This window comes from Pristis pectinata, chromosome 18 (genome assembly GCF_009764475.1).
Source record: "Pristis pectinata isolate sPriPec2 chromosome 18, sPriPec2.1.pri, whole genome shotgun sequence".
Taxonomy (NCBI): Eukaryota; Metazoa; Chordata; class Chondrichthyes; order Rhinopristiformes; family Pristidae; genus Pristis; species Pristis pectinata.
Genome location: NC_067422.1, coordinates 18,884,285 through 18,897,275, shown reverse-complemented (window position 1 = coordinate 18,897,275; position 12,991 = coordinate 18,884,285). Strand labels below are relative to the sequence as shown.

Below are 12,991 nucleotides of genomic sequence, written 5' to 3'. Positions count from 1 at the left end.
GCCAGTGTGCTAGATTGTCTTTGAAATTAATATTCAACTGACTTTTCAATTCAGAGGCATTTGGACTGAGATATACAGTGGAAATTTCTCTTGTACTTAAAGTTGCTTCTCAGCTATTTTTTGGCAACTATTTTTTACTTATTTCATTTTTTGGGATCTGGGCAATCCCCTCCAAGTCACACACCATCAGGAAGAACCTGCAGGTAGTGACACCCTCACACACCTGCTCCCCTTATCTTCCTTTGTCACAGAGGTCATGGTTTGGATATACTATCAAAGTATCCTAGGCAAGTAACTGCAATACATTTTGTAGATATCAGAAACTGCAGCTACTGTGTGCTGGAGATGGAGGTAATAAACGTACAACCTAGTGTCGATTAACCAGGCTAATTTATTCCAGATGACACAGAGTTTCTTGAGAGTTGTTTGACCTACTCTCATCCAGGAAAGTGTAAAGCAATCCACCATACACCGGATTTTTGCCTTGTAGATGGTGGAAAAACATTTGGATGTCAGCAGGTGAATCGTGCTGCAGGTGACTTGACAATCGAAATGTCACAGGTAGATAATTAGCCTGGTCCTTGTTAGAGATGGCCATTGCCTGGCACTTTGTGGTATGAATATTTGTTGCCACTTCTCAGCCTAGACCAGAATGTTGTCTAGGTTTTGCTGCATACAGGCACAGACTGCTGCATTTGCTGAGGACTTGCAACAGGAAATGAACATTCTGCATCATCAGCAAACAACCCCATTTCATTTGTCATCGATGATGCAGCTGAACATAGTTGGGCCTAGAACACTGCCCTGAGGAACTCCTGCATTGAAGTACTGCAGCTGGATGACTGACGTCCTGCAGTGAAGTACTGCAGCTGGATGACTGACGTCCAGCAGTAATGACCGTCTTCCTGTATGACTCCAAATGCTCGAGTATTTTCCTTTTGACTTCAGTTTTACTTTGGCTCCTTGATGCCACATTGAGTCAAATGTTGCTTTGATATATTAGGCAATCATTCTCATCTCACCTCAGGATTTCAGCTCTTTGGTACATTTATGGCCCAAGGCTGTGATGATATAAAAAGCTGAGTGGTCCTGGCGAAACTCAAACTGGGCATCAGTAGGCAGGTTATTGGCGAGAAAGCACTGTTTGATAGCACTGTCGATAACACTATCAATTTACTGATGATTAAGAACAGACTGTTGGGTTCCAATTAGCCAGATTGGATTTGCGCTACTTTTTATGAACAGGACATACCTGGAAATTTTCTGCATTGTTGAGTATTTACCAGTGTTTTAAGTGCTGTGGTGAGAGGCACAGCTAGTTCTGGAGCCTAGCTCCTTAGTATCACTGATGGGATGCTGTCTGTGCCATAATAAGAATTTTCCATCACTCATAAACAACAATCACAATTGTTTAATCCAAGTCTTGTTTTACAACTAATCCTATTGGAAATGCATCCTAAAATGGGCACTTCATTCCCTTGTGGGCTGCAACTTTGTTTATTTTTGTTAACTTCCCAGGAAAAAAGAATCTTATATATAACACAATTAGAGTTAATTTTTAAAACACATTTCCATGCCCACCAGAAACTATAAAGAGCTGCGTGCTTGCTTGGTGACTAGTCTGCCACAGTTCAATCTGAATCCAGAAAGACAATGTTAATGGAATCAGAAGGAATTCTTCCTCAATTGTTACATAGAATCAAATTTCATCAGTGTAGAACATTACACAGCTGCCATGACATTGCAAGTTTAATGCTAGAAACTACTGACAAATTTCTAGCCCAGGCCAACTCCCCACTTTCTCTCACTTTTGGGTTGCTATTCATACCTGAATGCTTCTTTTCTTAAAACTTTAAAACTTTATTTATACAGCACGGTAACAGGCCCTTCCAGTCCAATGAGCCTGTGCCACCCAATTACACTCACGTTAACCTAGTAACCCGTATGTCTTTGGAATGTGGGAGGAAACTGGAGCATATGGAGGAAACCCATGCAGTCACGGGGAGAATGTACAAGTTCCTTACAGACAGCGGTGGGAATTGAACCCCGATCGCTGGCATGGTATTAGCATTACGCTAACTGCTACGCTACCACGCCGCCCCAAACTACTGATAAATTTCTAGCCCAGGCCAACTCCCCATTCTCTCTCATTTTTGGGCTGCTATACATACCTGATTGCTTCTTTTCCTTTAAACTCTGCAGGTACTGTTTCTACCACCTCACTAAATGCAGATCCTTGGCCAAGTTCATTTTCACAATCAATTTGATCATAATGTTTTTCTTTATGGAGCCAATAAGAAGGCTGAAGGAAATAGAAGAAAGGCTGACGTTGCCCAAATTCACCTAATCAGGCAAAGGAAAGAGATTTTTAATATTAATATCTGCAGACGAATCAAACCAATATGCTCAATAAAAACATAAACATATGTTAAATCATGTTGAGTAACAAAGAAACAATAAACAACATCTTGGGCAAATAAGAGCAAGGAGAATATTTCTGAGGCAACAGAGGAGTTTAAGAAAATTACAATCTTGAAATCCAACACTATACTCCATGCAAAACTATTCCACAGCTTTCCTCGGTAAATGAAAGCGGCAAACACTGTGAAGGGACACGAGCACAAAAAAAAATTTTCCCCCCACTGATATGTGGTATGTTACACTTCTGCAGTATTCAAGTGGCAGTAGGCATTATCAACTCTCACAGACACAACAGAAATTATTAAAATAACAGCTAAGCACAGCATTACAATACATTTGAAAACAATTATCCTATTCAAATATAGCTTTCCTGAAATATAAATTAAAACAAAGCTTAGGGTATCAAGATAACCAAAAAGGCTTCTCATTTCTGAACAATCATTTATTTTCAAAATTAAATTTGCTAATTTGTGATTTCAGAATGTGCACTAAATTTTACAATTATCTGAGATATGATTTAAGAGGGTATACTAATAGAATTGGTTCTTTTGAACAACTAATGGAATAAGCAAATATTGGATTTACATTTTAGAGCTTTTTAAATGGATGATAGTCATCCAATCAAATACTCCTGTGGAGGATGAATGGTAGAAATACAAGGATAGAGTAAAAATAAGTAACGTAGAGGGTTAATTTTTGCATGAATGTACACAGATGAAAGTGCACGCTAGTGGGAAAATAAGCAGGATAGACAGGATAATGTAAACTCTCTCCTAGACTAGGTAGGAATAATTTGGAGACGGTTGGATATCCACTGGAATATATTTAAAATGAGTACCGTGGGAATTAATCCCATGACAGTGAGTAATCAGAATTGAGATTATGCAGGATCCCCTGGTTTACAACAGATGTAGCAGAGATACCAAGGCCTCCTTGTGAGGAATGCAGAAATGGAGACACTCAGTCTGCTCTTGGTACAGCACTCAATCAAGGTAAGATAGCGCATTCCATTTTCACAGCACAGGCCCAGGTGTTGGTAGGGTCTGCAAGGCATCGGGGTGATCATGTGGGGCCAATGATGTCAACAAAGACAGATCACAACCTCATCTCTATCTGATTGGCTGTGTGCTGATCAGAGAATGTCTGCACATTGGGTAAAAATGCTATACCACGTCTCTGAATATGCATTAATTGCCATAATCAGGCAGCAAGTAGGAACCAGATTTCTCGTGTAAAACTGATTGAAATAAATGTATCTCTGTTTAACCAGATGGCAAATGATCCTTTTCATCACAATTGGTGTACTTGCATGATCGTTCCCCCCTCAGTAGATGCACAGCTGTACCAGAGCATCATTTGGGTGAGTAGTTTAAATATTGTAAGTAAATTAGATGCAAATGGCTGATAGGTGCCTGCTTAGTGGGAGATCCAAACCTATGTAGAGTCTGTCAGGTGAAAGCTTTGGTGCCAGTCAGTTACAGTGAGGGCTGGAAACTATGGCAGAAGCAGGGGCAGCCCCAGACTGAGGGTCTGAGGGATCATTACAGAAACTGATCAACCAAATCAGATAAGAGGTTGAGAGAGAAGTCTTGAAAGTTAATTTTTGTGAAAGCGTGTTTAAATATTTTCTGGTAACTTTTCTTTTACATGCAAAATCACATCCTTAAAAAGTATCTGCAATTTGTTTCCAGCATCAGTCACTTACACTGAAAACTAGCTGTTAACCCTTTGTAGTCTTGACTGTTGGTTTACAACCTTTGTAGAAATCTACAAAGTTTTAAGAAGGAACTTTGAACTAAAAATTAAGTCACACAAAAATCGGTAAAGGAGACATGACCACTGTGGGGAATACCAATTCAAAGAGGCTCTGACTACGGGCCATGTGGTTCAACATGTAATCTGATGGGTGTTAAGCAAGATTCCGCCTCCCATATCACCCTGAACCTGTTATGGTAGAAAACATGAACCCAACATTAAAGATCTTATTAGCTAAGCCAGTCAGGAGACTGGCCACGCATAGACCAAGTTGGTCCCAGTAATCTTGATGAAGCTCAATGCAACCCCAAACCAAGCAACCAACCTTACGAATTGATGGCAGGGCGAGATAGGGACTCCACCACAAATGCCAGAATTAAGGCAAAAGGTAATGGTTCCAGAATGGATAAATAGTACTTTGATAAACAGCACATGCTTCAGCTATCCAGAAAACATGAATTCATGTACACTGATGCAGACTCACCCGACCACACATGGGTGCATAGTGCAAAGCGCTGTGTATGTGGGATTGGGTCTTACTGATCCCAGTCTCCTTCTCGTCCACAAAATGAAGTGAGTAACATAGGAGTACAACAGGGAGACTACTACCTCCGATATACCCGTATCCCAATCTAATGTCTGGCATGGCGTGAGAAAAGGGCCATCGCTGACAGGATGCCAATAGACCAGAGAAGTGACAATCTACCTGCATCCAGTGGGAGACAGGGAGGCTGCCCTGTGTGATTTCAAATGAACCGAGGGGGGTACGGTGGAAGTCAGCCCGTCTAATCTTGAGCCGACACATGCCACCTTTCACGAGTATGGGGAATAATGTGTAACCACCCGAGAATTGTAGCTTATTTATGGTGGGATGAGTTGTCTAGTTAACCAGTCCAATTTCTGCTTCAACCCGTGATACTCCCCAATAATTAGGGAAGCCCAAACAGTTCATGTTCATACCAATGTAGCAAGGGTGTTGGACGTGACTGACGAGGTAGTGGAGGGCCTGGACATGTATAACATACCTTTTTTTAAGCACCCATCTCGGATCTGCCAGAATACTTGACACAATTTTAGGAAAAGATTACTGGGCTGTTTATGAAATATCATAAATTTGAAGATAAGATTGAAGCCCCCCCAAGGAAATGAAAGTTTTATTGCAAGGGCCAAAAGAAGGGGTTGTAAAGGATGAACAGCAAATACATTAGGATGAGTAGCATAGAGGATTAACTTTTACACAAATAAAGACAGTGAAGGGACATGCTCACTGTTTTTAGTTAATCTGCAGTCAGTCCTAGAGGGTCTGTAGGATAATAAACAGGATGATAGGTAGAGAGAGGGAGGCCAATGTAAACTCTCTCCTAAAACCATGAAGGAATGATTTAGATACAGTTCGACACCCAGCCGAGCACAATTAAAATAGAAAAATATGGTGGGAATTAATCCAATGATAGTGAGTAATCAGGATTGAGATTGTGCAGGATTCCCATATTTACAAAACATGTAGCAGAGACTAACAAGGCCTTCTTGTGAGGAATGTAGAAGTGGAGGCAGTTTGTCTGTTCTTGGTACAGGCCCCAGGGATTTATCCATCCTTATGCTCTTCAAGACCACTAACAGCTCCTCCTTTGTAATATCGTTATGTTGCTGTTGAAGATTCTGAGGGCAGGATTATGTGCACTTGGAAAAGCAAGAACCAATTAGGAGTCGGCATGGTTTAGTTCAGGGGAAATCACATCCCACAAATCTGATGAGTTTTATTTTTAAGGAGGTAGCTACGAAAATTGATGAAGGCGGCATGGTAAATGTGGTTACCTGAACTTCAGCAAGGCTCTTGACATGGTCCTGCATGCTAGCCTGGTTGAGAAGGTTAAGGCACAAGGGATCTGAGGTGTGTTAGCAAACTGATTCCAAAAGTAGCTTGGTGAAAGGAGGCAGAAGGTAGCGGTGGATGGGTATTTTTCTGACTGGAAGTCCCCAACAGGTGGTATACTGCAAGGATTGGTGCTGGGACCTAAATGACGTGGATGAGAATAAAGGTGATCTAAGTAGTAAGTTTGCAGATGACATAAAAATTGGTGGAGTCATAGAAAGCGAATAAGGTTATCCAAGGATACTGTGGGGTCTAGATCAGGTGGAAAGCTGGGCAGAATGGTGACAGATTAAATTTAATCCAAACAAGTGATAGATAGTGGAGCAACAAACAATCTAACTGGAGGAACTCAGTGGTGCAAGCAGCACCTGTGGGAGGAAAGGAATTGTCGACATTTCTGGTCAAAGCCCTGCATCAGCAGATTGTTTGTTGCTCTAGATTCCAGCATCTGCAGTTTCTTGTGTCACCAAGTGAAAGATAATGTACTTTGGAAAGTCAAGTTTTGGTAGAACATACAAAATAAATGGCTGCGACCTTAGGAACATTAATTTACAGAGGTACCTTGGGGTGCAGGTCCATAGTCCCCTGAAAGTGGTGACACAAGTGAATAAGGCATTTGGTATGCTTGCCTTCACAGCCTGAGGCATCGAGTAGAAGAGTTGGGCATCATATTGCAGCTGTACAAAACATTGGTTAAACTGCACTTAAGAGTATTGTGTATAGTTTTGGTTCCCACACTAAAGGAAGGATGTGGTAGCAATAGACGGAGTGCAGAAGAGATTCACCAGGACATTGCCTGGAATTGAAGCCAATAGTTTATAAGGAGAGATTGGATAGATTGGCTTTATTGTCATTCGAACATAGGAGGCTGAGGAGTGATCTTAAAGATTTATAACACTGAGGGGCATACATCGGATAGATAGTCAGAGTCTTTTTGCCAGGGTAGGGAGTCTAGAAGTAGAGGGCGTGGTTAAAAGTGAGAAGGGAAGTTTAAAGGAGATCTGATGGGCAAGTTTTTCCACACAGAGGGTGGTGGTTATCTGGAACAAGCTGTCAGAGGAGGTGGTAGAGGCAGAAACAATTACAATGTTTAAAAGGCATTTGGACAGGTACTTAGATAGGAAAGGCATAGAGTGATACTGATCTAATGTAGGCAAATGGAATTAATGTGGAAAGCTATCATAGTCAGCACAGACAAGGTGGGTCAAAAGGGCTTCTTCATGTGCTGTATGATTTTACAATTCAGAGTGTAGCACATTTCTATAAATAACAAAGGTCTTTACTTGCCTTAGGTAATGATATATCAATAATTGAATTATTCAAATGCTAACATGCTTTTTGCAATTTTAACAAACAACAACAGCAAACAAAATATTATCAGATCAGATGCATTTAGAAGGTGCAAACGTTATCTTACATGTATTTTTACATACCTGGGAGGACTTGATCAAGATATACAGCAACAAGCAAATATAGGAAACTGTCTAGTATTAGCATGATAAAAGGGATATACAAGGGGAATGGGCTTGCTGACAGATTTGAGAGCTGAGCACCATCACCAATGGCTTCAAGAAGAACAACCTGGCAAAAAAAAACAATTAAAATATAATCCAGAAAGAAATAAGCATGCAACATGATTCATAGCTGGAGACCAAAATATCTGCATCTACATCAGTTTGTAGTTAGTCATCCGGAGAGATTAAAGAGAAAGATCTTGCCAGTAACAATCAGTATTGCACTAATGCAATTGAATAATTATAGTTGGCTTTACAAGCAGGAAATACTTGATGCACTCTGCCCACTTAATTTCACTTTATTAATGAATGTCAGAAATAATATGGGCAATATCTAGCATTAACTAGATTTATTCCTGGGATGGTGGATCTGTCATGAGGAGAAATTAAACAGACTCTGCCTTACTCTTCAGGTTGGGAAGAATGAAAGTATGTCATTGAAATATGCAAAATTCTGATGGGACTTGACTGGGTAGATCTGGAGTTGATGTTTCCCCTGGGTGGGGTGTCTAGAACCAGGAATCTCATTCTCAAAATAAGGGGTCAGAGACAGGAAATGTCTTTATCCAAGGGGTGGTGAATCTTTGAAATACCAAGAGGGCAGTAGAGGCTCTATCATTTAATATATACACAAGAGAGTTCAATATGTAAACAGCTTTTATTTTTACATATAGAACTCACATTAAGAACTTAACAGTACTTAATACTGCTCTGTATAGGGACAAGGGCCAAAAAAACAAGATGTTGGCAGTGATGTTCTTAAACCCAATGCAGTCTTGGTGACAAAAATTCTCCCACAGTTACCGAGGAAAACATTCCAACATCTTGACCCAGGAATGGCAATCTGATTGAAAGCGAGAATGGTTTATGACATGTGAGTGGTGTTCCCAAGCCACTACAGCCCTTTGCCCAGGTGATAGAGTTTGCAGATTTAAGATGGGTGTTGAAAGAACCTTGGTTGCAGTGCATTTCTGGATGCCACATATTGCAACCAGGATGCACAAGTGAGGTGTTGATGTTCAGGATGGTGGATAGTCTGGCAAAGAATTATATTACTTTGCATTGGATTTTTATCAATGGTGATCCCAAAATGTTGATGGAGAGGGACTTGGCAATGGAAATGGTATTAGAATTAGTAGTTAGATCCACCTTAATGAAGATGGTTGATGCTGGTGCTGTGAATATAACTTGTTATACTGGCATGGACGAATTCATCGCCTGAGCAGTTGTGGAAGGAATTAAATACTGTCTAATCATTAGAAAATGATTCTCAAATGAAAGTGAAACCCCTCTGTGGTTTGAGACCCTTACTCACTGCTCCTTCTCTGTGGTTTCTGAGACCCTCCCTCATTAGAAAATGATCCCATCTTTGGGATCATGATGGAGAAAAGGTCATTACCGAACTAGCTGAAGATGACTGGACCTAGGGCACTGTCCCGAGCAACCCCTGAGACAATGACCTGGTGCTGAGAGTATTAGCCTCACTTGGTTAAATGCTGCCAAAGGCAGTAATTCTCATCATGCCTCTGGAAATTAGACATTTTGAGCATGTTTGGATCAAGGCTGCAATGTGGTCTGCATATGACTATTCCTGGCTTAATCCAAATCAAGCATCAATGATTAGGTTATCAATGCTTGATAAAGTGTCACTTCAAGGCACTATCCTTAAGACCTTTCATTATTTTTCTCATCATTGAGAATACGATGATGGAGTATTAACTGGCTGCATTAGATTTTGTGCACATGACACACCTAGGTCGACTTTCCAGATTGGTGGGCAAATGCCAGCATTGTAGTTGTCAGTCTTTCTGATATGCACTCTAAACTTCTTACTCATCTTAAACAATGCTCTCTGGTTACAGACACTTCTGCTATGGGGGTGGGGCATTTGCTACTGTCTATCCTATCTATCTCCCTCAGTTTTTTACACCTCCATCAGATCACCCCTCAGCCTTCTCTGCTCCAAGGAAAATAAAACAGCCTGTCCAGTCTCTCCTCATTGAGGCACTCTATCCTAGGTAATATCCTGGTGAAACTCCTCTGCATCCTCTCCAGAGCAATCACATCCTATGATTAAAACTGCACACAATATGTCAGATGCAGCTTCACTAATGTTTTATAAAACTGTACCATAACTTCCCTGTTCTTATATTCTATTCCCAGCAAATAAGGCTAGCATTCCATATGCCTTCTTTACCATCCTATCTACTTGTGCACTTCCCTGGATCTTTATGCCAAAGTCCCTCTGTTCCTCAATATTCCTAGGGCCCTATCATTCATTGAGCACATACTATGATTATTTGACCACCCAAAATGTATCACATTGCACTTCTCTCCATCTGCCAATGCTCCGCCCAACTTACCAGCTGATCAATATCATTCTGAAGCCTGAGATGATGATCCTCATTATCTACAACATCACTAAATTTTGCCTCGTCTGCAAAGTATTGAAATTGCTTGACTGGAGAAAGACTTTGCTGCCTCATTTCAATTGAGCCATTTCTTGATATCAGATGACATGAATCAAATCAGTGTCAAATTGGTTGGATCCAGCTTTCGTGATGCTTGGAACCCCAGGAGGAGTATGAGATGTCCAGTACTTAGTACTTTGGGCTAAAGATGGCTTCAAAGTTTCAGCCACATCTTTATACAGATACGCTGGGCTCACCCATCATACAGAATTGGGATGTTTATGAAGTCTCCTCCTCCTCCCATCAGCTGTACACTACCATTATTGACTGCATGTGATATGAATGCCTGGCTTTTTGTGATCTGCTGGTTGTAGGATCATTTAGCTATGTCCGCAACAACAGTGCTTCCAGTTGTGCTCCATGCATGTAGTCCTGTGTTGCCACTTCAAAAGACTGACACCTTTCGAGCTGCTCTTGACATATCCCCTATGCACTTCATTCAACCTGTGTGGTGTGTAGGGGATGAAGCAGACAACTAAAAAAACTTATATAGCTGCAACATCATAAGGCTGAGGCCATTGTAACTAGCTGAACTCATTTTAAAATATGACTTAGAACATAGAACAGTGCAGCATAGAACAGAACAGTACAGGCCCTTTAAGCCCACAATGTTGTGTTGACCTACTCCTTGATCAATCAAACCCTTCCCTCCTACACAACCCATAACCCTCCATTTATCTTTTGTCTATGTGTCTATCCAAGAGTCTTTTAAATTTCCCTGTATCAGCCTCTACCACCATCCCCACCACTCTCTGTGTAAAACACCTACCTCTGACATTTCCTTTAAACTTTCCTCCTCTGACCTTAAGCTGATGTCCTCTGGTATTGGCCATTGCTGTCCTTGGGAAAGGGTACTGGCTGTCCATTTATTCTATGCCCCTCACAATCTTATACACTTCTATCAAGTCACCTCTCATCCTGCATCGCTCCAAAGAGAAAAGCCCTAGCTTGCTCACCCTTTCCTCTAAAAGGAAAGGTTCTGCTCAAAGCAGTGGAATAATGCAATGGCTAACAAGCAGAAGAAAGTAATGAAACACGGAAGCAATAAATCATATCCTCCCAATTAAATTATTTCCCCATTTTTGAATACCTGTGAAATCCCAATGCCCAAGGCACTAGGGGAAAACAAACAAAGCAGCCATACAGCAGACACTGGAAAATCTCTAATCAGCATGGTAAGATGGCTAAATAATCCAAAACCCATCAGCAATAATGATCCAACCAAGCCAGCAATCTTCTGATTCTTAAAAAGTGGAGTCAGCAGAAAAGAAAAGGGAATCTGTGGAAGAAAACATTTACATTTCAAATTGAGACATCTCATATGTAAAACTTTCTCTGTGCAACATTAACTTTTAGCAACTTATGGTTACATATGAAGAAACCCAGGGATCAAAATGCGCTATTTAATCTATCAAGTCTATCCCTTTTGATGTATTTGTTGATAAACTATTAAACCTTGTGCATTCCTTGGTTTAAATGGATTATGATTACATATACTGAAAGAGGTAATAAAAGCATTATTATATAAACATTAAAAAATTACAGAACAGTGGCGCCAGAAAATAGCTAACATTATTCTTAAATTTTATAAAGGGAGGCCAGAGGCCGAACCATAGACCAATATGTTTAACGTAGAAGGTTGCAATGATAATGGAATTTTTACCTGAAGATGTAAACATCCAGAAATTGAAAATATAAATGTCAACAAGGATTTCAGCAAGCTGGCCGCAAAACAGAAAACAGGACAGTACTATTGAAGGTGATCACTCAGACTGGTGGAAGGTGGAATGTGACGATTCACAACATTGAATGCAGACACATGAAGAATAAGGACTCAAGAAAGAACAATTTCCAATTCCGTAAACATAACAAATGTTTGTTTTAAGTGGTAAAAGAGGTAGTTATATTCACTTAGAAAAATTACAATTAAATATATATCATGCTAGTAAACTTGCTGAGTGTATAAATACCAAATGCATTTCAATATACTGTACACGTGGAGCAAATGGTAGGAGGAAAAGGAAGGTTATGTACTGCTTAGAAAATGAGCCAAAATTGAAGAGGGATTGATAAGATAAAAAAGGCAAAGGATATGGGGAACAATGGACATCATGGTGTTGAGATGGAGGATAGGCTTTGATTAGACTAAATGGGGAGATAGTCCTGAAGTGCCGAATGGATAACTTCTGCTCCTATTTTTCTATGTTCTAAGCACATCTAAATATCAAAAGCAGCAAGGCAATGTATTGAGGCCCTTCAGAATCTAAAAGGTCTAGGGTCATTAGTACAAGAGAATCATTATTAAATCCAATAAATGAAGTCAGAAGAAATTTTATTGAAGCTATTGTGAGAATATTGAACCTTTTACCACAAGGAGCAGTTGAAGCAAACATAATTAACTTCCCCTCGTGTCTATTAAGACATGAGGGAGAAAGGAACAGAAGAATGAGCAGTTGAAGGCTTACGTAAAGATGTTAAGAATAAGGTTCACAGAGAATAAATACCAGCAGAGACCTTTTGGGTTGAAAAGCCTGCTTATGTACTGTACATTCTTCATATTTCATTGTCAATTCTCTCTTATATTAACACAAGAACACCTTGTTGTTATTTACCTAGTTTGAACCTTATAAATAATAACAAAAATATCAATTTATAATATGCAAAATATTCATAACAAGGTTTTGGACCAACCAGGAAATAAAATGGACATCATAGCAAAAAAATGTAGTTGTTGGAAATACAAGCTGAAAAGAAAAGAAACCAGAAGATAAAGGAACAGAATTAGGTCTTTTGGCCCATTGAGTCTGCTCCACCATTCAATCATGACTGATTTTATTTTCAACCTCCTGTGTTCCACCTTCTCCCTGTAACCCTTAACCCCTTTACCAATCAAGAATCTATTAATCTCTACCTTTAGTACACTCAATGACTTGGCCTCCACAGCCTTCTGTGGCGAC

At 40.1% G+C, this 12,991-nt stretch overlaps 1 protein-coding gene across 1 annotated transcript in view; it reads right to left on the bottom strand.

Annotated features, from left to right (window-relative positions):
* The window catches only part of abca5 (ATP-binding cassette, sub-family A (ABC1), member 5), a 78,499-nt gene that overhangs the window by 47,345 nt on the left and 18,163 nt on the right, over window positions 1–12,991 (bottom strand). Inside the window, 3 exon segments of the mRNA XM_052032985.1 lie at window positions 2,172–2,343; window positions 7,483–7,630; window positions 11,125–11,313. Of these exon segments, the coding sequence (XP_051888945.1) occupies window positions 2,172–2,343; window positions 7,483–7,630; window positions 11,125–11,313 (509 nt within the window).